General features: G+C 38.7%; 1 protein-coding gene across 1 annotated transcript in view; it reads right to left on the bottom strand.

Moving 5' to 3' along the window:
- Positions 1 to 1,282: 1,282 nt before the first annotated feature.
- TBC1D2B (TBC1 domain family member 2B) overlaps positions 1,283 to 25,617 on the bottom strand; it is a 75,301-nt gene continuing 50,966 nt past the window's right edge. Inside the window, exons 5-13 of the mRNA XM_050966981.1 lie at positions 25,117 to 25,343; positions 22,722 to 23,114; positions 20,923 to 21,033; positions 19,282 to 19,475; positions 18,055 to 18,549; positions 10,240 to 10,357; positions 9,746 to 9,931; positions 8,203 to 8,324; positions 1,283 to 5,422 (exon numbers count right to left, since the gene is read on the bottom strand). Of these exons, the coding sequence (XP_050822938.1) occupies positions 5,227 to 5,422; positions 8,203 to 8,324; positions 9,746 to 9,931; positions 10,240 to 10,357; positions 18,055 to 18,549; positions 19,282 to 19,475; positions 20,923 to 21,033; positions 22,722 to 23,114; positions 25,117 to 25,343 (2,042 nt within the window). The 3' untranslated portion in view covers positions 1,283 to 5,226. The remainder of the gene's footprint in view (positions 5,423 to 8,202; positions 8,325 to 9,745; positions 9,932 to 10,239; positions 10,358 to 18,054; positions 18,550 to 19,281; positions 19,476 to 20,922; positions 21,034 to 22,721; positions 23,115 to 25,116; positions 25,344 to 25,617) is intronic.

Raw genomic sequence — 25,617 nt, 5'->3', positions numbered from 1 at the left:
CTGATTCAACAAAGTATTTTAAACAGATGTTTAAAGCATAGCACATGCTTAAGTGCTTTGCTGAATTAGTAAATACAAAACCAAACCATTATGTGCTAGAAGTGTAAAGTGTGTGTGTCCTATTCTAGATATAGAACTGTACTGCATATTAAGCAGGGGAGGCCGTTGTTGGACTTACCAGAGGAAGGTGTGTACCCCTTTAAAGAGTTAGAGAGGCATGGAGTGATTTTTACAGCAGCCACAGATCAGGTTAGCATCCCTCCCCACCAGGTGACCGGAAGAGAGGGGGTACTATATAGGTCCATGCTGGGTAAGAAAAGCCCTCTTTTACCTAGACCAGGCAGAACAGCATCCACTATCCCACCCATGGAAGTGGTGAAATACTAGATTGTCAGGATGTGCTGTGGGCATTACACTAGTTGCTCCTTTCTCAAGGAGGCTGGGAAGGAATTTTCCCCTCATCGCCAGATTGGCCAAGGAAAAGTGGGGGTTATTTCACCTTCCCTAGAGAGTATTCAGGGGAGCTTAGTTGGGGCAAACATTAAATGGGAGTTAGGCTGTGATGTCACAGCTCATTATGTAAAGGTGAGGCAGATGTCCTGTGCAGGTACTGCATAGGGAAGGGATACAGCACTCAGATAAAATGGATTGATAAAGGATTTAAAGGAAGTATTCATTAAAGGAACAGAAATGGGGGGTTTGGGACTCCTGTGACTGGCACAGCAGGGAGCCAAACCCTCCTCCTTTATAACTCTCTCCCCAACTCTCATTCAAGGGAGGGTATGGTGAGGTCCCAGCAGCAGGTTGGCAGGAGTCCAAGACAGGTTAAGGAGAGAGCTGAGAGTATCACTCCCCCCCGTGGACAATAATGGAATTACTTTCACTGTACACATCTGCTGGATAATCCCAGACAGTTAAGAATAAAGTTCTGGCCTAATTAAGCCACATCAAGTGCCTCAGGTACTTCTGGCATAGTACCTTCAAAATTGCATCAAATTCCAGTTGTTTTGATTAATTCAGCCAAAAGAAATTTCATTAAAGAGAATTCCTGTAATGATTTTCATATTCTCATTCCCTTGTTGTGTTTGCTTTCTTTTACTTCATTCCAGAACAATCGCAATCAATCAGACAATACTTGCTCCATCCCTAGACAAGAGTGTTCCACTAAAACTCCAAATTGATGATCTGACTTTTAAAGGAACTAGAGTGTCAAAATGTATTCCTCTTCTAGATGTTTTAATGACTCCAGCACGTACGACTGTTAAAAATAACTCAAGCCAAATTATAATACCAAGTAATAAATGGTTTATTTTTCTTTCAATCTTACAACAATCTTTAGCAAAACAAGATCAGTTAAGTTTTTTGATTGAAAGTGATTTATTATACCATGCACCATTGATTTTGTTTATGAAATACGGTACTTAAGTTTTATTTAAACATCTGTATATAGCTCCAGAGTAGAAAAGTGACTAGTTTCATTTCTCGATAGTTTAACAGAACAAACTAGCATGGATTGTGAACATGACTTATTTGTCAAATTAAAGAATGCTCTTATTCCAGCTTTTTCAAACCACAAAATCCTATTCTTATTGCTTAGACACCCTACCTTGTGTACATACCTGTACACCTACAGAAGAACAATGAAAAAGCAAATTCTGTCTACTTAACTACATATATAGTTTTAACTGGTAAAAGAAACTATCCAAAAATAATGGATTATAATACTGTAGGCATAGGTGGAACTGGAATACTGTGCAGTACTTATAATAGCTAAGATGTATAGTGCACCATATTTTTCTGTATAATGTAATAGAAGATAACATTTTTTATAAGTAATTGGAAAGATACTTCGTATTTTGAATCATGCATAATGGCTGAGGGAAGAATAGTCTTCAGGATTTTAATTGAGTGGTTTGGTTTACATAAACAGAAAACGTGAGCCAAGCATAACAAATATTTTGCACATAAGTATATAACCTTGAAATTATTTATTTTTTTTAAGTCTGTAAAAGTGTTGTAGTGAAGAGACATGAAAGCACTAAACAAGATGTCAAACATACAAAAAGATGTTTGGTCACCAATTTTAAATTGATCTTTATTATTTTCATTAAGGAGTTCATTTCCAAAACAATGGCAGGGACGCACACTTAAATCCTCATGCATTGTTTTGAAAGTTGGCCCTAAATGTTAACATTATTTGTTGACACATTCCAGCTTTTGCAGGTCGCTCTGTATTTGTCTGGTGTCACCTGATGAAGATACTGAACGTGTGTAACCTTGCATGTTCATTTAAAAAGATGAACATTAGTGCTCTTGAAAGCCGCCAGATTAAGCAGCACTCAGAATCCTTTATTTGCCCACAGAGAAGGATGGACAATAGCAAAGCAAGCTTCCCCTCCCACTGCCTCCTAATATTTGCACCTTGCTCCTGTTCTATAGGGCTTTCTAGGGATGAGAGTGCAGTTCAGTCTTCACTGCCCCTTTACATTTTTGGCCCTTCTGCCCAAGACAGCAGCAAGGATGTCAATTGAGATGTAAGCACCAGGCTACAGGGAATGTGACTGAAGCCACCAACTCGTTTCACATATGGTGCCAACAAAACAATTTGAACAAATGCTATCTGTGTATCAGATTTTTACACACCTGTGGTTCAAAACAGTAAACAGTCATTCAACGTTACTGTACAACCTTTACACCCCAGTAATAACATTTAATATGAATTGCAGGAACACAAGGAATGGGCCTGCAACATTGCAAGTCAACTCTACTCCTCCATACACTTGTCAGCTATAGGGAATGTCCTGAACAGCGGTTCAAAAGTGAACGGTTTTCTCTTCATCACCTGAGGGCTTTTGTGCATTCAGTTTGAAACAGTTTATATCATCATTAAACTGGTCTGTAATTAAGGCTCAAAATAGCAAGATCTCCATAAATGGTAGTCTAGCAAAATGTTCCAACCTAGTATTTTCAACGTTGCTATACTAAGGAAGAACTTAAACAAGTTTACAAAACATGGACGGATTTCATTTAACACTTGAAGATAATTTTCTTTTTAAAAGAAGAGAGACAGATCTGGTTAGAGGCCAGCTCCTCCAAGACACTGACAGCAAACAATCAGAACACATAAAAAGTCGGTCTGATTTGTATATTCAAATACTCATTGTAGTAGTAAGTGTAACAAGAATACAGAACATGCAATAATATGAAAAACTTGCCTAGTCAATTCAAGTATAAGGCAAGAGGTGCACGTAAGAAATTTACTGCTTGTACAATGCATGCTAGAAACATTTTAAAACACAACTGAAATAATTCTGTAGCTCATTCCAGGTTTCTCTAATAAGCATAAGGGCTTGTTGCATATTTGAACTTAACATGTTTTGCTAGTTAAACAAACAAACACGTCTTTCAATATATATCTAACCAAGATTTTCAAGTTACATGATATCTGTTGATCTTATTCTGTTTAGGCGTAACACTGGACAATTTCTTTATAAAGGAAATGTTTATTGAAAGCAAAATATCTTTAACCAAGTTTCAGTTAAGCCAACAGAAAAAAAAAAGTTGTGAAACACCACCCCTCTCCCTGACAATATTCTAACCTTTTTTACATGAATAGGACTGAAATAGAAGAGTCCTATCCAATTCTAAATAAATATGCCATCTAACAGCTGAATGGAAGGTTACTGAAAGCTGACACTTTAAACTGCTACTGCAATTCTCACTGCTTTATTGCCAAGGAAAGAAAAAATTTAATGACTTTTGTTTGAATTCCTGTTTTCTGTTGCTCTCAAAAAGGTAATGTTTAGCTCAAACAGACATTCTGATGATTGAAAAGCTTGTGAAAGAAGATTATATACAAACCTAAACAGAATGAGAACAAAGCAAGAAAAATCCATCAGGTCCTCTAACAGCATACATCACAAAGTGAAATAACAGTGGTACCCAACAAGCTTTTCATAGTCAAAATGTCAGAGACAATGCTAAGTGAATAACACCGACTGTTTCCTGAGCTCTCTCGTGGATACATATGCATACAGCATTCACAGCAGCATGTTTTTGGAAGTGTGTTACATGGTTTATTTCCACAAAAATAATTTTTTTAACCAACTTCTTTACAGGCTCGGTGGCCTTTAGGCTTCTCTGATGAATGGCTAAACATTTGTTTTCCTTTCTAAGAATACTGTAATGTAAACATTGCAATATATAGATTATATTCATGAAAAAAGTTGTTCCCTTGGATGCTTTTCTAAAATCCAAACATTATCCTAGTTTAGACCCCAAACAGGGAGCAGAATAGGACTTTATAAAAAACAAATTTTAGAACATAAGCAACAGAATATCTGCTAGATGTTTGTGGGACTCTTGTGGTGAACTCCATCTTCCTTAACAGCTGCTTGTCATTTCTGAGAAGTTGTGGCCAGAAGAAAAACAAAAAGATTAAATAACAGAACTTGTTTGGATATTTCCCTCTGCATTAAGGGGAATTTGATAATATAAAACAGCTGTTCAAAATAAATATAACCGCTATGTTTTGCCCTGTACTTAAAGTAGTCGGAAAGATTAAATGATTATTTGTTTTCTATTTTAAGTATATATACACACACACATACACTTTCTTTTTAGCTATCTCATTTTTATGCTGCCTTTAAAGAAACAGAGCAACGTGAAAGCTCTTGCTGTGTTCCATTCCATATCCTCTCAGCTGTAACACAAACAACGGCTGATTAATTCATGACAATACTATGAAAGCCAGTTTTGTGCATCTGCCTGAAACTGAAAAATGCTGTCTTTTCATGTTGTGGGGTTGTGCTATAAAAATGTATAACTATGTTCAGTATAATACACAAGTTCAGAAATGAGACAAAAATGGTAGATTAAAAGAGCAAGGACTTTTCTATGCTACTTCTTCACATATAGGCACTGTGACAAGGCACTTCAGAAGAACAACTGGCAGCTCAGCTGTTTAACTGAATGAAAGAGATTAATTTCTAAGTGCTCTATACAGTTGCACGAACAAAGGAGTAAACAGAACGATTTGGCCTCTGATACAAAACAATATTTTTGAAAGAAAGTGCTGAGGTTTGGAAATCTGTCCTGCATATTTCCAAATGCCACTATTTTACATTCAGTTTTAAAGGCTTAATAAAATAGAAGTGTATTTGAAGTTTACCCACTCAATAAGCTTTGGTCACGATTCCAAAAGAGAGTGTAAGTCAATGAATTCTCTCAACTATCTTCTTCGTCATCACTGATAAGGTCCCTTTTGTCTAGGCTGGTCTCCCGTTCACGTAGGAAGTCCTCACGAATGGCTTCAAGTTCTGTTAGCTCCAAGCGCACTTTCTCCAGGTGGTAGGTCCTCCGGTTCCTGATCTGACGCAGCGGGAAAGGATTCAGATCGCCAAAAGCAATGTTGATCAGCTTCCTGAAAGATTACTTAGCATTAGATGACCACCACTGGATCTATGGCTTTTAATGACAGTTTTAAACTTCATTCACTTTAGTGCTTTATACATGATGTGAAATGAATCTCTGGCATAGCCCTCCCCATGTACCTGCTGTGTCTTAGATGAAATGCTGAAATTTCAAGGTAGCTTTGGAAAAGAAGCAGTTTTAAGATGACCACTTTAGTTACAGAATGTCCCCTTAAATGCTGGCCAGACCACAGAAGCAGCTGCCAAGTCTACACTGTACTACGGTTTTATGGACCTTGAAACATTGTGAGCAGGAGGCGAAACCAGCTTTGATTAACAAGAGTTTTATCAACCAGGGTGGTTACTGAATATTTACTTCCTAAACATTCCTTCTTTCAGATCTTCTGCTTTCATTCTGCTGAAATTAATTCAATACTACTGCCTTGAGAAATCTGACATTAGGTTACAGTACAAGTCCAAATGCACTGCACTTTCAAAATAAAAGGGACACAACAACAGTTGCATTCTGCATTTCATGGCTCCTTCAGAACGTACTGCATCAGTTTCCTTATAAAAAAAATTGTCTCATTCTATTTAGCCCATTCTTGTAGGAGAATAAGCACTATTGCTGATTTGCAACTGTAATCAAACAGATCTTTAATGATTATATCTGAAGTTCTCTTTTTCCCCTTAACAGCTCATTTGAGCGCCTGATTAATTTCAGTAACAACTGGGATTGATTTGTTAGTTTCTCTTAAGGTGGTCTGCAGTTTACACATTGAAAGGCTGGGATTTTCCTACATTCATATTATATAAGACTCAGAGGTCTTACAGGTTAAAACAATTTCCTTGTTTCTATGTACACAAACATCAATAGCCTCTCACTAAATATATACTCTAAAACAGGTCATCTGAGGTACAATTTTTATCATAATGAGACAATTAGATATACAACTCTTATTTTCCTATACATTGCTCTGAAGTTGCACCAATGCACATACACTTCTACCCCGATATAACGCGACCTGATATAATACAAATTCGGATATAATGTGGTAAAGCAGTGCTCTGGAGGGGCAGGCCTGCGCACTCTGGTGGATCAAAGCAAGTTCGATACAACACGGTTTCACTTATAAAGCAGTAAGATTTTTTGGCTCCTGAGGACAGCGTTATATTGAGGTAGAGGTGTATTAGTTGGGACTTTTCCAGTTAGGCAGCTTAAACTTCAGAAATGTGTTAGTGCCAATTAATTATTCTAGCCTATTGAAAATGTCCAGGAATCACATAACTGAATGTTCATCTTTCCTGTACTATGAACAGGATGATGTGTGTTTTTCCACAAGAGTGGACTCACATGTATAACAGTCATTTTTCTACATTTTTTTTATCACTTAGCTTTACAAATTCAAAAATATTTTTTAAAAGTAAATTGTTTGTAGAATGGTGAACTTGAGAGGCTAGAAGGGCGTGAATCATATAGCCTACTTTACAAAGACTGATTAAGTTAATTCAGCTTAAATCCACAAGGTGGCACTGTACTATTATAACATTTTCATACAAGTGTCAATTTTAAAGTGAAATACAGAATGAGATTTAAAAACCAGAACACAGTGCCTATGTATTAGGAAGCTTTTGTACACTGACATGTGCCTTAACTTAAACCATCAGAGAATGTCAGTCTGCCATCCCTAAGATAAAAGGAATATAATTTTAAAAAAGTAAATAGTTGAAGCCCCAAGTTTTAGACTTCAGCCAGCCTGGTTTAGTAAACATGCCTTGGTAATACAAAAAGGTTTCTGTGGGAGCTGCAGTAATCCAATTTTAAAAATCAATATTGAATTCCATCACTAGGTAAAAAAAAGAAGGTCCAGCTTTATAAGCCTTGTAAGCCTCAAGATTGACATTATCTCAAAGAAAAAAGCACCACTGTTTAAATTATTGAGAGACAACAACTCAGTTTCCACACATCAGTTTCTGGCAGTGTTGTTGTGGGAAGTCATTTTAATTCAAAGAAGATTATAGATTAAAAATTCCTGGAATACTCCAAAGGCTCACGTTTAGTAAGCACTATTTATCTTTCTGTTGCTTTGTGTGTTTAAAAACATTTCCACCCACATCCCCAAACCCACACACACTTTTCTCCACTTGTAGGTTGGGAGTCATGATCATTATTTTCCTTTGGCCAAGAACTAAACACAACTCTCTGCAATCAATCTTTAAATCATTATTATCAAAGGGGTGGGGTGAGGGAGTCAATGCTGAGGTACACAAAACATTGTGTACCATCCCCTCAGAGCCACTGTATTCTGGGGAGCCAAAGTCAAACTTCCCTCTCTTATGTACATGTATTAGTAGTACACTATATAACCTTGATTCAATAGGACATGTCCACCTCTCTTAACCATTTATAATCTAAGCATAAAGTAAGGGCAGGGACTATCTTTATGTGTGTTTCCACAGCACCTAGTACAATGGGGCTCTAAGTGTTACTGTAATACAAATAACAATAAGAGTAAATGGCAACACTACATAGTAAATATAGTAATATGGGGTTAAAGTGCCGAATTGCTTAGAAGATGATGCTTTTATCTACTTTTTTGCTTTTGTATTCTGAATGGGGGAGTCTTTCACATACACATTTTAAGGAAGAGAATAGAACAAAAATTAAACCAATGACTAGAAATCTCGCTAGGTATTCTTCTGAACAGATGTCATTCATCTAGGTGAAGTGTTTCATTTGTGCCCCAACACAAAATACTGTTGATATTAAAAATGTTTTTAAAGTACTTACCTAGCATCAAGAATGGTGCGAGTGAAGTATCGGAGGTACTTGAATATGGACATTGAATCTTGCAGTTTTAAGATCTCCTCTTCTTTGTATTTAAAAAGAGCCAGGGCAAAACGGAAAATGACCTGGATATTCAAAAAAGATTTTTTATATTATATATACACACACACACACACACACACACACACACTGCATTCTCAATACACTTTTATAATAAAACTGATTTTTAGAAATGTTGTGGTCTTTCTGCATTAGTGTGTGCTGTTTAGCCTAATGGCAGCTTTCTGCAGGGGAAACAGCTCCGTTTGTGATGTTCAAACATTTTTTCCCAGGTACAACAATAATTTGGGCACAATCAAAACTAATGCCTAAAGGCTTCTGAGCTCTTTACAAAAACTAATTTGTAAAGCAAAGACAATATGGCCTAATAAACCACCAAAGCTGTTTCAGAGTTGAAATAAAAAAAATGTTCTGCATCATATTAAAAAAAAGTAATTGGCTTTTCAGTGCCTGGGACCTCACAATCTTGTCTTGTGGAGTATTTGAACACTTGGGAATATATGTTATAGGGAACTGCAAGCCAATTCAACTTTTGCCAACAGCTGCTCAGTCAGTCACTGGTAGGAGTGACAACACTCTAGACACAGTCTCCATGATGGAATGGGTTCAGCAGACCTAGCACTTTGCAACTCTGTACAGGTGTATCTTATCCCAGTACTGTGGTCTTTTGAAAGTTATTTTAACCAAACACACACACACACACACACACACACACACACACACAAATAAAATAAAAGCCACATTGTAAACTGGAATGTTCACTTAAGAGAAGGCTATGGCAGTGAACTTACTACTCTTGCCTATTTCCCCCCATCTCTCTCTCCTCCCCCTTCCCCTATTTGCTTAAGTGCTGTGTTCCTGTTGCATCTAAGTGTCTGAGAAGAATAAAACCTTTTAAATAAAACTGTCAGTTTTATTCAGCTACCATTTCACATGTAACTTTCTGCTGAGATACATTTATAGGCAGCTGTTTGTCTCTTTTTAATGCTGCAATTTTTAATTAATGGGTTAGGTGTCCACAACACTAGATGGGTGTCTACAGAAATAATAATAAAATTTTTTGTTGTAGGGTGACAGGAAAACAAATGCCACCTCCCTACTCTCAGCCAAGTCTTGCACTTTTGTATACCTCTATTTTGGAATATTTGTAACCCAGGAAATACTGGTTAGATATCTGCTTATTTCTCAAAAAGGGCTTTGATGCATTTAAAGTGTTATGAGAGGGAACTCTCTAAATACTTGGTTTTATTCTGCTTATTGAAAGTTGTGGAAAGTTTCCAAGCCCCAAAATTTAGACTTAAAATGGAAGAATTTGTTGGCTGGAAAAGCTGTTTTGTAAATTTCCTCCTCACTCCATTTTTTGATCAGCTCTTAGAACTAACATACTCTTGCAAAATACAACCATCCCCATCTTGAATTTCTCAACACCACAGTGTCGTTACAGCATCTGATATGAACTGAAAAACATCTAGCTCATACAACTCACCTTTGATCCCTCGTATAGGAAAGAGTCCCATATTTTAAAGAGAATGTCACTGACCACGCTGTCCACAAATACCACCAGAAACCAGTTGAAAGTTATGAGTGAGTAGTCAAGTTTGTATTGTTCAAAGTGAGCATGCAATCGTGGCAGTTTCTCACTCATTAGATCCTTGAACACTCGCTGGTCAACCTAAAGAGCACAGACATGCTATTACTGCTGCTAAGCACTTACATAGCTCTGTACGCGTTTCAAAGCACACCACTTTTTATTATACATTTACACTGTAGTAATACTTAGAAGGTCTCAGTCAGGTCTGGGTCCCCACTGTACAAGGCACTTACATATACTAACCAATCTATTCTCACAATAGCCCCATTGTTGGAGGCAAGTATTATTACTTCCATTTTACCCAATTACTAAGTAGCAGCTTTCAAAGTCAGGATTAGATTGAAACCATATTTCAGCAGGAGTTTTGAAGACTGTTTTATTTTGCATACCTGAGAGCCTAGCAGAGTTTTAGTATAATAGTCACGAGGCATGAAAACTTCCACTATTGTAACCAGACACCAAAAAGCATCTTCCTGTTCCAAGTAGAGAAGTGCAATTGCTACCAATCTAAAAATAAAATAAAAAAGAGACAGTTTTGAAAACAAGCCCACTGAAACACAAATCAAATCTGTTAAATTAAGTTTTAAAATAAAACTACCTTACTTTTTGTTCATAAAGGAATAATGGACTGATAATAGGCTACATTAACCAATTTGCTAAATACATTTAAAATTATTAAGATACTTTGAACAGGAGGCATGTCTTGGGCATCAGTACTTCTATTCAGCTAAATAAGTGGACCAATTAAGGCAGAAGGAAGCCATTCTGTCAGTGGCTTGGCCAAATTAAAGTAATAGGAATCTGTTGGTTCCAAGACCATTGCTGTGGTTCCTAATCCGCACACCTCCTTTAATGGCAGAGTTGAAAACAAAGATCCTCCTACACTTTATACACAAAATCCTGTGCATTATTTAAATAGCCTTCTGTAACAGAATTAAAGGAGTTAACATTTCTTATAGCTATTGTTTTATGTACAACACTGCCAACTTGAAATTTACCATAATTCTAAAAATGAACTAAAAGTAATTCTAAGGGCTATGCATGCCCAAGATCCCATGCCAATATTTACGGATTTATGATCACAAGTTACTTAAAAAATTCTCCCTCTTTTTGCTGTGTGCTTCTGTCAGTAACCTAGTCCCAGATTTGGACCTTAGCGTCCAAAATATGGGGGTTAGCATGAAAACCTCCAAGCTTAGTTACCAGCTTGGACCTGGTACTGCTGCCACCACCCAAAAAATTAGAGTGTTTTGGGGCACTCTGGTCCCCCCAAAAACCTTCCCTGGGGACCCCAAGACCCAAATCCCTTGAGTCTCACAACAAAGGGAAATAAATCTTTTCCCTCCCCCCCCCCCCCCCCAGGTGTTCCTGGAGAGATACACAGAAGCAACCTCCCTGAATCTAAACAGAGGGATTCCACCCTCCTCGTTCCCAGCCTGGAGAACAGAATTACCGAGAGTCAATCTCTCTTCCCCCCTCACCCAGAGTGAATGCAAAGTAGGCTAGTACATCTAACACACACAGGTTCCCTGACTTCTTCCTCCCACCAATTCCCTGGTGAGCTGCAGACCCAATTCCCTGGAGTTTCTCACTAAAGAAAAACTCCAACAGGTCTTAAAAGAAAGCTTTATATAAAAAAGAAAAAAATACATACAAATGGTCTCTCTGTATTAAGGTAACAAATACAGGGTCAATTGCTTAAAAGAAATATGAATAAACAGCCTTATTTAAAAGAATACAATTTAAAGCACTCCAGCAACTATAGACATGTAAATACAAAACAAAAAACCAACTTTGTACTCACAACTTGGAAACAGAAGATTAGAAAGCAGGAAATAGAAAAATCCTTCTCTAGCTGAGAGAGATTCAGGCAGAAGACAAAGAACCCAGACACAAACTTCCCTCCACCCAAAGTTGAAAAAATCCTGTTTCCTGATTGGTCCTCTGGTCAGGTGCTTCAGGTTACTTTTTTTTTCAGGTGAAAGAGACATTAACCCTTAGCTATCTGTTTATGACAGCTTCACATAAATAATCAGAAAAAACTAACTGACTATATAAGGGAAACAGTGACAATGATTATATATAGTTTGGCAGCAAACTCACAAAATAAATTAACAGAAAAAAGATAAAATCAATATTTCTCACCAATCTCTTCCAAGTTATAGTCACTGTAGGTCTTAGTTGAGAAATTAGGCTAAAAAAATTTCAAACTGAAGCATGATTTTAAGCTGATATTTTCCTTTGATTTCCAAGTTATTTAGTGAGCTTTCCAAAAGTATCTAGCATCTGAAGTGAAATTTCTGTGCAGCTTTTCAAGGTATTTTGTAATATACTAAGGCCCACTCCTGCAAGCTGCTTTGGCACAGGAGCACCTTTGTGCCCGCAGAGAGCCCCACTGAAGTCAATGGAGCACAAAGCGCTTGCAGGGATCGGCCCACATAATGCATCTTGTAGGTTTGGAGCCTTAGAAGTTTATTTGCCAAAAGCTATGGGGAAAAAATATTGATTATATTTTGTTGTATAACGTGATAACAATCTCTCTTTTCTGGTAACAGAGAGAACTGAATTTCATTTTTGCCTTTTGTGAAGAAGCTGGGATGGCCACTGAATCAGAAAAAAAACACAATTAAGGAGTGAACTGTTTGAGGAAAAATTCCCCTAGGGCTCTACTATAAAGCATGCTAAGTGAAGGAGCTTTCAAGAATGTAACAGCAAGTGTGGCATATTCAGGGCTTCCAAAAAAGTAATTGGTTGGGCTGTGTAGTTTGAAAAATAAAATAAAAATACTAATGTGTCTGTCTTACTTTTGCATTTCATGAAAACCGTAACATGATCAAAGGACATTTAGCTGCATTTCTGGTCTTCCTGTTTGCACAGTTAAGGGGAGCAATGAAAACCAAAGTTACATTAAGTGCACGTAATATCAGACTTGACTTTTCCTTTTCAAGTCAGATAATCTTAATATAACATCACCTGCTTGTCGAAACTTCTGAATGTGGAAACAGTAACTGCTTAGGACATCATAGAACTTTGACAGCTTCTCAGATTTTGCAAGGTGAAGGAAACTACAGTGAGGGCATAGATACTAACTTTTCCTTAAGTTTTGTGAATCTGCTGAAGTCTGACAATTAACGTTCAAAAACAGCAAACACATTTTATAATTATTTTAATGTTAGGTCACACTCAGTCTGAAATTCTAATTCAGCCATGAGGTTTCTTGCATTGTCTCCTTAATCACCTGGTGTTGACGAAGAGCATGATGGCTCTGATCCAAAATAGCCATTCCTTTTGTGATATCCAAGGACAGTTCATTTTTGGGCACAGTACAATTAATTTCAGGATCTACGTTTTTCTAAGCACAGGTGACTGATAAGCAATCAAAAAGGAACACTTCTGTTCTGTGTGCCCTCTACCTTTGTGTGAAATCCTATAGACCTTGTTTAAGCTCCCAAGTCTTGGACAAGTCCAGGGGCAAAGTTGTTTAACTAGTTATTTCTTTCATTTATCTAGCACAGTAAGCAAAACTAATACACTTCATTCCCCAACTCCACTTTTTGCTAAGTTCTTACGTCAGCAACTATCTCTGTACTATTTAAGCATTCTAAACCAACAGATTCCTGGGCTCTCTTGATTTAGGCACTTTGTTTTTTAAATCTAAAAAAAGTAAATTATACATAATTCTCTCTAATTTATGAGAATTTCATTTCAATACAAAATATGATTTTATATAATTTTTATAAAATTATAGAATTTATGAAAATTTCTGTCACACAGTGTTATTAGATTCACCTACATATGAACTAGGTGATTGCAATTCCCCACCATCCCCTCCCCCCCGAGCCAGTCTCCCTTACCACCTGTTTCCTGCAATCCTTTATTTTATTTTATTTCTGGGTCATATTCTCTTAGTTAAAAAAAGTAGAAGTACCTGTTGCATAGTGAAGACCAAACAGAATGTTCTTGCCCAAGCTGAGGCCTATGCGAAAATAACTTATTGGAAAATTTTGGAAATATTTTGCACACATTAAGACACAAGATTAATTTACCACAAATTCCTCCCAGAAAGGAATCCTTTTGGGATTGTCTACATTATTTTCTTTTTCTTTTATGCACACATAGCTTCACCAGCTTCATCTGGTATAGATTTCAAACCAGGACAAAGCTGTACCAGGCAAGTCACTTTACACCAATGAAGTAAACTTACTAAACTCCACAGGTATTTGCCAGTGTAATTACATCAGTGAAAAAAGTGCAGACAACTCCTCCTTTTATAGAGGCCTTTTATGGATCTTGAATATTCTTCTGTACTTAAGTTAGGAATGCTACAAACTCTTGAAATGTTTTTTAGAATGGAAACATCATGGTCACGATTTCCTCACCGGATTTATTAGCATAAGATGCACTATGCTATGCATTAGGCAAATGATAGGGTCTGTGGCCCTTTACTCCTGGGGGAATTCTGTGCCAAAAAATTAAAAATCCAGCGACCAATATTTTAAAATTCTGCAAAATTCTGCATGTTTTTTGTCAAAATAATGCAAATATAATCCAGCTTGTTTCAATAACTTCGGTAATTTATTTAAACTACAATACAATGGATGGAGAATGGGAGTGTGGGGCACTGGAGGAAATCATCAGTCCCCCCCCACCCCCGTCTAATAGTAATGTAGGTAGTATTGACCCTTTACTTCTAATTATTAGTCAAAAAAATATATGCAGCCATATGCTCAGTGTTACATCATAAGCAACCGAAGAGCAAGTGAGGGCCAGGGACTCAAACTCACAATCTATACTGGCTATTGACCATCTCCGAAAAGGTCAGTAGCAAACAGCTCATGGAGCACATTTTGACAGGAATTTTTTTCAGTCCAAAAATTTGGACCAATTCCAATCACTAAAGCACCGTAAGATTTATAAGGCCATACTGTCTTTTACAGCAAGGCTACTTTACATCACTCTGGCAATGTAAAGGAGCCTTACAATTTTTTACATCTGTTTTATACTCCTGGGGGAATTCACTAAGAACAATGGGAACAACTAATTAAGCAGACAGGCTGCTACATTCTCCTCTGCCAGAGGGAACAGACCCTGCCCTACACCTACCTCTTCAGAAATACCCCAAAGTCCTGCCCCCTTCACGTCAAGTATGCTGCAATAGCGAGTGAGAAGGGAGAGAGTGTCTCTCTCTCAGGCCTGGTCTACACTACGCGTTTAAACCAATTTTAGCAGCGTTAAACCGATTTAACGCTGTACCCGTCCACACTACAAGGCCCTTTATATCGATATACAGGGCTCCTTAAATCCGTTTCTGTACTCCTCCCCGATGAGAGGAATAGCGCTAAAATCGGTATTACCATATCGGATTAGGGTTAGTGTGGCCACAAATCGACGGTATTGGCCTTCGGGCGGTATCCCACAGTGCACCACTGTGACCGCTCTGGACAGCAATCTGAACTCGGATGCAGTGGCCAGGTAAACAGGAAAAGCCCCGCGAAATTTTGATTTTCATTTCCTGTTTGCCCAGCATGGAGCTCTGATCAGCACAGGTGGCAATGCAGTCCCAAATCCAAAAAGAGCTCCAGCATGGACTGTACGGGAGATACTGGATCTGATCACTGTATGGGGAAACAAATCTGTTCTATCAAAGTTCCGTTACAGAAGACGAAATGCCAAAGCATTTGAAAAAAAAAATCTACAGGCTACACAGTGCTGCGTGACAAGCGTAACGGGAAGCCAGAGACTCAAATGGACGCTCATGGAGGGAGGGAGGGAGGGGGTATGAGGACTCCAGCTATCCCACAATCCCCAGCAGTTTCCAAAAAGTATTTGCATTCTTGGCTGAGCTCCCAATGCCTGTAGGTTCAAACACATTGTCCGGCGTGGTTCAGGGAATAGCTCTTCAATTTACTCCCCCCTCCCCACGTGAAAGAAAAGGGAAAGAAATCATTTCTTGACTTCTTTCAATGTCACCCTATGTCTACTGAATGCTGCTGGTAGATGCGATGCTGCAGCAGTGAAGACCAGTATCCACTCCTCTCCCCTGCCTGGTGGCAGACGGTGCAGTAGGACTGGTAGCCGTCCTTGTTATCAACCCGTGAGTGCTCCTGGCTGGCTTCAGGTGAGGCTGGCCGGGGGCGCCTGGATGAAAATAGGAATGATTCTCGGTCATTCCCAGTAGATAGTACAGAATGGCTGGTAACCATCCTCATCATAGCAACTGGGGGCTGAGCTCCACCAGCTCCTCCCTTTCCTGTGTAAAGAAAAGATTCTGTTCTGCCTGGACTGTCATAGCACCGGGAGGCTGCCTCCCTCTCATTTATCTCACTAATAAGTCACTGTTTCTTATTCCTGCATTCTTTATAACTTCATGACACAAATGGGGGGGACACTGCCACGGTTGCCCAGGAAGGTTGGGGGAGGAGGGAAGCAACGGAGGGGGTTGTTGCAGGGGCACCCCCCGTGAATGGCATGTGGCTCATCATTTCTGCGGGATCTGACACGGAGCAGCTGTGCTCTCTGATACACTGCTTCTCTAGTACACTTGCCCCATATTCTAGGCAGGACTGACTCTATTTTTAGAAACCATAAAGGAGCGATTGACTCGGGGAGTCATTCCCAGTTTTGCCTTTGCGCCCTTGGCCGATCTCAGCCAGGGGCACCCATGATAGCAGCAGACAGTACAGAAGGACAGATAACCGTCATCTCATTGCCAATTTACACCGGCAGCAGATGGTACAGAATGACTGGTAACCATCTCTGCTATCATGCAAAAGCAAATGAATGCTGCTGTGTAGCGCTGGAGTATCACCTCTGTCCGCGGCATCCAGTACACATACGGTGACTGTAAAAAAAAAAAAAAACAAAAAAAAAGCTGAACGGGCTCCATGGTTGCCGTGCTATGGCGTATGCCAGGGCAATCCAGGGAAAAAGGGCGCGAAATGATTGTCTACCATTGCTTTCCTGGAGGAAGGAATGACTGATGACATTTACCCAGAACCACCCGCGACAATGGATTTTTGCCCCATCAGCCACTGGGCTCTCAACCCAGAATTCTAAGGGGCGGAGGAGACTGTGGGAACTATGGGATAGCTACGGAATAGCTACCCACAGTGCAACGCTCCGGAAATCGACGTTAGCCTCGGACCATGGACGCACACTGCCCAATTAATGTACTTAGTGTGGCCGCGTGCACTCGACTTTATACAATTTGTTTTATAATACCGGTTTATGTACAATCAGAATAATCCCATAGTGTAGACGTACCCTCACACACACACGACTACTCAGCCCCATCCTCCCTCTCAGGCAGTGATTTACATCTCTACTGGCGACTTTGGGTGTCCAAACCAACTTGTCTGCACTGCCAGGAAGTGGGTGCATGACCACTCATGCAGCTTCCCTTTGCTTCTCTGTCAGAAGTCATTTTTCTGTGCGTAAGCAAAGAAATCTGCGGGAGCAATGAATTCTGTGCACGCAATATGACACAGAATTCCCCCAGGAGTAGCCCTTCTAGTGCTTAACGTTTTTAATCATCAGCCAGAGCTTTTATTTTTTTATATTTTAAACTAAAGACAGACATAAAAGCAACACAACACCTCAACTCAATTAAACACCACATTAATTGTACAAGTTTCCTCCAATTCTACCTCTTCTGGAAAAAATTGTATTTTACAAATTTCTGTCAGTCCATGCTTATGGCCCAAGTATGGATTTCTCTCCTCATTAAAAAAGCCAACAAATTAAAGCACTTGATCAAGTTGTCAATTCCTCTGAATAGAAAAAAACCTATCATCATCTAGTGCATGTCTTTGAAAGATGAACAAGTACACCACAGTATGGCCCTTGGATGAACTTGCTTCTCATATTATAGAAGGGAGAGCTAAGCCCCTTATTTTTCAGGAAATTATTTATCAATTTTATGATCACCGTCTTAAAATGGCACTTTTAAACAGTATTTTGACCGACTTTTTCCTGCAAATTCTTCCTGTTAAATAATTCAACTATTTGATACATATACTCCCAAACTGTTACCAAGGTTTGAAACAGCTTCCAAATTAGCAAATCAGCAAGATGAGGAATTTCTCTAGTGAAGTCAACCATAAAGAAATTCATCTTCCTGAGGCACAGTGCTATCCTTACTGTACAAGTCTACTAAATGTTTCACTATACAGCTCTTTTATTTATCAGATTTGAAATATAAATACCTGTTGAGACCTTGGCAATATCCTATATCAGGATTTCTCCACGAAAATGCCAGAAGGACATTTCTTAGCTTCTGGATCCCTTCAGAAGTTGGAGAAGAGTAATGCTTGTTGTTTGGCAAAGTTCGCAAGAGATCCAGCTCTATTTGTTTGGATGCTGGATTCTGTTTTTCAAGAGCATTCTGAAGCAGGGTTTGGAAATATCCAGGATCAGTGCTGTCCTTGCATTTTTTAATGTGGAGATTGATGCACCACTTCCACATCTTGGAACGATGTTCATGTGGGATTCCAGAGCGGATAAGAGTCTTCAGTTCTGGACAGCATATCATCTCCCTGTTCATTGTGCTTGCAAAATAGTTTTCCCATTTTACTCCTGTGGAAATCTCCTGGTTTTCAGTGAGAGAAATGGATTTCAGATCTAAGGCTCGCACCTTTGCTACTAATTTCTCTTCCTCATCATCTTCTGGGACTGTCTGAAACCCATAAATATCATGTTCACTGTAAGAAAAAAAAAGAATATGATTTTTACAAAAAGTCTGCAGTCTGGTATGTTCTAAAGACATTCCAAATAGTTATTCTTAAATTACTTTGGCAATAGTTTATATAGCAATATCCTTAAAACCATGCCAGAGCTTTCATATATTTTAATAAAAGTGTTAAAGTTCCCTATTCAGTTTATTACAAAATATAATTTACTTTTTGAATAATTCTGTATTCAAAGGCTGTATCTACATTTGGAATTAATGTTACATAAGTCACTGCAAGGAGTTTAAGGACATAGAATTATGGGACAACCACGTTGCATTAATATCTGGAATAGTTAAACGTATTGGATAATTTTGCCGATATTTAATTATTTAATATAATTGAAACAAAGTATTGTCCTTACAAGGCCTGTTATGTGATTTCACTGATATAGTTATGCTATTATTCATGGAAGGAAAGTAAACTAGAAATTAAAAAAAAAAATTACCACTATCAATTTTCATATGCAAATATCTTTAGCCCAGCAATACACATCAGTCAAGATGCCTAGGGTATAAGTGTACTGTTCAGAGGGGAAATGGAGGATGAGAAAACATCGTATATTCATTCTCCTGAAGTACTTTTAGGATACTTGAGACTTTACAATATATATGAAGTTTCATATCTGAAATCCATTCTCTGCCCATGCCTCCCTCGAAATACAGACTGGATTCCCTCAAAATAATTAATTAGCCTAAGGTTTACCTGACAAGGAAAGGTTTAAAGAAAGCTTGTTCTGGTTGCTCACTGCTGTCCACTTTCAAAGCATCTTCAAGCAACCGAGTAATGACATCACGAGCAGGGCTCTGTTCCTCAGAGCAAACAGGATTCTTCATTTCTTGAAGCAAGATCAAGTATTTACTTTCTATCTGACAAAGTTTGGCTTCCAGGCTAGCACACTGTAGAGAATAACATGCCAAATTACTGTACTAATTTGAAACACAAATACACTAAGTTTTTCTAAACATCTGGTTCAAAATTCACACAGCCTGAAGATCAAAAGGATACAAATCTATAACCTGAAAATAGTCCATTTTCCTTTCCTATTTTTACATGCCCAGAATGCACAAAATGACAAACATTTGAACAAACATTCTGAAATGGATTTTATTATATACTGTTTATGATGGTAAATAATATAATTAAATGCTGCATACTCAGACTGGAACGGATCTTTACAGTCACAACTTCCTGGCAGGGAGGGGAGAGAGGGGTGTCTTATTTTGGGCTGAGTTGTCATATGCCGAGTATCAGCACAAAGGTGATTTTTTTGGGGCGGGGGCTATGCGGGGAGGAGGGCACTTTGAACAAAATCCATTCAGCCACTGATGTGTGATGTGAGTGGTAGCACCAATCTTTCATACTCTTACAATTAAAATACATTTTAAAAATGTCAGATTGTGTGTGCGTGTAGTCCTCAAAGTTTGATAGATATTGGTTATATATCTTCAAAATTATAAAATGTTTCAAAATTCCTTGCTTTCATTCTCCACATATAGACTCCTCCAGAGTCCAGCAATTATGATCCTGCACCTCCATGCCAAAAACCTAGCCCCACACATACTTATATCATCCAGACCTGGCTACAATTTCATGGAATCCACATACGAAACATACAAAAACGCACTCCACGTCTGGACATGTCCTGCTCAAATAGTATAGTCACATACATAAACATATCTAATTAGCCCCAAGCAAACAATAACTTGACAACATTCATTCAAATACTCTACTCATCTGTACACAAATGTGCTCTAAATCTACATACACTGACACAGGCTACACAAAAAATGTATTCACCCTTCCCCCTCACTAAACTTACTGTTTTCAGTGTGACTTGTGTGTACTGAAAAAGCAAAATGTTGCAATCTTAGTGTTGTATGAAATATTCTGTGCTCATAAATTAAGACTGCAGTTTTTAATTCACTGGTAATGTCAAGTCATACAAATCTCTGAGAAATCATTCATGCAGCAAGATTAAATAGATTAAATAGATTGTAAGAAGCACAGTGGCATTCATCAGAGAGTTGCCATACAAAACATATCTAAACAGTTCCATTTCTACTGTGAAGTGGAGTTTCTTGGGCAGATTTACAAATGAAATTGCAACACAATGGAATGTAAACAGTGTGTGTGTGAGGAACAAGTCATGCCCACATTACCATGTGTCACTCTTCAAGAAAACTGAGAAATAAAACTTTAAAAAAGACAATGGATTTAAGGAGCTGTGCAGTTCTGAGTGCTGAAAGGATCATTTTCATTGTTTAAACATTTCTTCAATATCTATTTTAGACATTTTCAAACAAGTGGAACCCTTCAAGTATAGCAAAGCTGGGTTAATCTGACCTTTGCATTCAAGTCTCTCTCTCTTGTTTCTGCATTTCTTCGTAGAGCAGAAAGTTCCAAAATCTCCTTATTTAAAAATTTATTCTGGGTTTTGTAACCCTGAAGATTGTCCTGTTAATAAAAATAAAAATTGAAGTTTATCATCTATAGATATTGACATTTAAACTTCTACTTGACAACATACAGTAGAATATAGGACAAGCAGTCACTATTAGATCTTGACCTGACCTGAAGAAAAGCTCTGTGTAGTTCGAAAGCTTGTATCTCTCACCAACAGAAGCCGGTCCAATAGAAGATACTACCTCACCCATCTTGTCTCACTATTAGATCTTGTCAGTTAAATATCACTACCAAACTAGATAATATATTAATTTCTAGCCTTGCACAAAAAAAGCCAAAAACTTACATTGCTAGTACAAATCTCCAGGAATAGGTTCAATCAATTGGTACTATATATGAGTACTTCAAAGGCTATGTCCACGATGCAGAAATACAAGTATCTAGCAAAAAGCTCTCCCACTTCAACCTGTCTAAACCCTGACCTCTAGAGCTTGAAGTTATGAGCTAAGTGAGAGAAAGATGGTACTTTCCAAACAAACAATCATCTCTTGCTACTCCCACATCTTCAGCATTCCTCATCTGCTACATCCACTTCTGCCAGAAGATAAAATACTATTTGCTTATTCATTTCTGTAGTTTAATCCTTTATTATCCAGAATTCCTTATGCTCTGATGTAGGAAGTTGCAGATGAAATGACAAAAAGGGATTTTCCCTTTGCAAGTTTTATTTAAATAGGAACACAATCATATTCCAAATTGTTTTGGAGTAGAGTAATTATCCAATGGCAAGCAAGCTTAAATGGCAGTTTACCAAAAATACAAATTTTTTTTGAACCCAAACTCCGATATCCGATAAAACTGTGAAAGGAGTTAGGGGAGAAAGTAGGTCACTAGCAATAGGGCCAGCACTATTCATTTTGACTTTATTGCCGGTCTATTCCTCCTTTTACATCTAAGTGACCTTTCCATCATTTTACATTGGTCTTTTATTTCCCCCTTTATTCCTTTAGCTCTCATTTATATTTACCATCTGTTCTTTGTTTCTGACTCTTCCCTTACATCCTTGTTTTCTCTCTACCCTCTATTTTTCCCCCCTGTATTCCTTATTACATCTTATGGTATTCTTCCTCCATAGTAATTACTGTATTCACAGGTGCCGACTTTCCAAAGTGCCCGGGGGTGGGGGCGCGAAGGGGTGCTCAACCCCAGTTTGGCCCCAGGCCATGTCCCCACTCCAACCCTTCCCTCGAGGCCCTGCTCTGCCTTTTCCTGTCCCCTCCCCTGAGCACACCACATCCTCGCTCCTCCCACGCCTTCTGAATGCAACGAAACAGCTGATTGCAGCAGGCGCAGGGAGGAAGGGGGAGGTGCTGGGGGCAAATTGATAGGGGGGCTGCCAGTGGGTGTTCTGCACCCACCATTTTTCCCCCGGGGGTGCTCTAGCTCCGAAGCAGCCATGGAGTCAGCGCCTATGAATGTATTACTGAAAACACAATATACTGTACTACAGCAGCATGGACCAGCACAACCCTTTAGCGGCTATGGATTATATTGTCCTGCAGTGAGCAAAATGTAGATCCCAAGCGCCACAGGGAAGAGATAAACAAAATCATTGAGTGTGAGTATTCTAGAGCAATGCTGCAGATTCCTGTGATCTCCTACACAGGATGGCCTATTGTGAAGCATTATAGAGAACTAGGGATTCCTCTATCCCCAACAGAGAGACACACTGCTCTTACTTTTAGTCTGTCCAGCTCCTGTAGCTCCTTGTTAAAAGAGGATGACATGGAAGAATTTGCTGTTCCACTTTGGAAGGACGGACTGTCCTCACATTCACTGAGCTGATGAGAGAGCTTCATGATCACTTCATCTTTGGCTTGAATTGTTTCCATTAACATACCCAACTGCTCATTGAGTTCTCCAACTTTGCATTTCAGATTCTTTACTTCCTGCTGGAGACTATCTTTTTCCAGATTTAGCTTTTCAAGCTGGTTGTTGAGACCCAAAATCTGATCATCTTTTTGGTGTAGCAGCTCTAATTTGTCTTTTGGAACCCCGTCACAAAGACGGCTTGCAAAGTATTTATCGTACTGGGAAGACCGGACCGTCTGCTGCAAGAGCCGCACAAGTTCCTGAAAAGAGTAAAGTAAAGTGAGGGTGGAGAAAAGGCAGGAGACATTATAGCCTAAGAAAATAATTAAGTAAAATGAAAGAAAAAAAAGACTTGGAACATTACATGAAGTAACAAGTGCAAATGGAATAAGGTCAGTGGGTTTTTGGAGGCCACTGAAGCAAAGAACAATAATTCTAAGTGAATACATACACCTGGCACACCATTAACTGATGTATGTATTAAGCTATATTATGTGTCAGGTGTGCAGAAAGCAGTGACAGCTGTGGCCCATTAGGTACCTGAAGAGTGGAACTGAGCTCATTAAGAGGAAGCCTTAATAGGCTATAAATTTCAATAGGATGTAATGGGGCTGTACTTCTGGGATAGAGGAATAGAGCTCCTCCCCTAAACTGAGATGAAGGGTAGAGTCCGGGGATGGTCTCAGGCTCTCTGTTTTTTCTTTCATTTTACATAATTATATTCTCTCCTGGGGGCCCAGTGAAGATGGATCTGGAAGTTCACAGTGGTTTGAAAAACCATGTAGATGTGTCTAGGTTGAACCAGGACCTCACAACAGTGGAGAAAATGGTAGGTTATTTTGTTCCCTAGAATAAAACAGGATACAGCAGAGAGAACTGTTCCTATAAGTCTACCTATCAAGCCTAAGATCCTTGGAGGCATTTGGAGCAACCCTATGGATTTCGAGAGATAGGTTTCCGATGTAAAAGGAAAGCCAGACTCTCTTTTCTTCATCCTCCTCTGGGGTTTATCACCTTTCTTCGGGTATTTTATTCCAAAGAGCCTGAACTGCTGAAGAGAACAGTTGGAGCCCTAACCCAGCTGGAAAACTTCAAGGCTCTCTTACAAGAATGTTCTGCACAATCAAGGAACCAATTCTGAATTGACTGATCAGAGATGAGGTCACTGATAACCTAAGGGCTATCAGCATATCACAACATCACCTGGAGCTGGTAGTCAATAAAGAAGAAGATGCTAAGAGAATCTATTAGTATACAGTGTTGACTCCAGGCTTGATTATTTTAACTCATATCTAGGAATGAATCTACATACCCTAAAAACGTTTTGACTGCTTCAAAATGCAGACAGTTTAATCATATAAGTTACTGTGAACACATCCTTCTGGTGCTCAGCTCCCAAAGAACCCAGTTCAACATATCTGTACTGATATTCAAAGCTCTCTGCTAGATCAGCCCTAGTTTCCTTTAAGATAATAATTCTTGGCTATGGAAGAAGTAGCTGTGACAGCTACGTTCTACTGGACCAATGAAACTATCAACCAACTGAGAGGAGACTGGTGAGTGTAGAAGAAAGACTTCTCACAGGAGCTGGATCTAGAATAGGGAACTCACTCCTATGAGAGGACTGTGAGTAAATGTGGAACTCATTTAAATTGAGTTAGCTTTCCCCTCAATAAGGTCACACAGGAAAATTCAAAACAACCTGCCTCACAATCTAATAAATTTGGAAAGAACAGAGTTATTTCTACTAGTTTTAAATATGTCAAAAACATCATTTACTACAACAAATGGGGCTATGAGAGTACTTTCATAGTGTGTGGACCAGTACTTAAAGCTGCTGGTCTAAGCCTTGTACCATGCTCTATCAAACCCTGTTGGTGATACAGACTGTATCCAAATTAGGCATAAATGCTTGTTTTTCTTTAATGCGATTAGGAAAGCGATGGATCTCAGACATGAGAAGCTCTCTGAGGGAGAACAAAGAGGGACTGCAGATACAGGGGGTGAATAGTCTTTAATTCCCCACAGACATACTCTGGAAAGCTGGTTTCAATAGGTAAATAAGGGAGGATATAAAAGCCAAAAGAGCAGTTACTGAACCCTGTGTAACCTAAAGACTTTTCCATCTCTTGGTACTCTGCTTTGAGATTTTCAAATGCACAGGTACATTTAGCATTGGTGTTTGTAGTTTAAAAGGGTGGATTTACTCTCAGTTGTGGACAGGCCTGACAATGCTGCGCTTGTCCTTCTTGTGTGAATTACCTTTTGGCTCGACAAATCTTTCTTTAGCCTTTCCAACTCTTCTTGCTGGCTTTGAAACTTCAGTTGCATTTCAGAAGCTAGCTTGTTGCCATTCCCAGAATTCCATTCAACTGGAGATGTGTCACTGCTATTCCGATTTTTGCTTGATCCAATCATTTCTTTCAATGGACGTCTTGCTTTGTATGGAATGCGGCCAAAATCAAATGGAAAGGCTGAACTGCTCGCTCCTGTGTAACACAATTTGTTCTAGAGGTTTCAATGCATTCAAAAAGTTTCTTTATAAAATATGTCTGCACTTGCTCACTAAAATTAGACTTACACCAAACTTTAAACACAGCCAACACATCATTGTTCAGTATGGCTCATTTTCCAAGTTGCTTCCTTTGACATCTCTTTTGGCATTAAAGGTCTTTTTTTAGAGAGATATGAACGCGATACTGAGGAAATACGCTTGACGAATTAAACAGAATTTTACATACTCACTACAAAAATGAGAGACAT

This window comes from Gopherus flavomarginatus, chromosome 9 (genome assembly GCF_025201925.1).
Source record: "Gopherus flavomarginatus isolate rGopFla2 chromosome 9, rGopFla2.mat.asm, whole genome shotgun sequence".
NCBI classification, from domain to species: Eukaryota; Metazoa; Chordata; order Testudines; family Testudinidae; genus Gopherus; species Gopherus flavomarginatus.
Note: the sequence above shows the minus strand (reverse complement) of the source record. Positions and strands in the feature narration are given on the sequence as shown.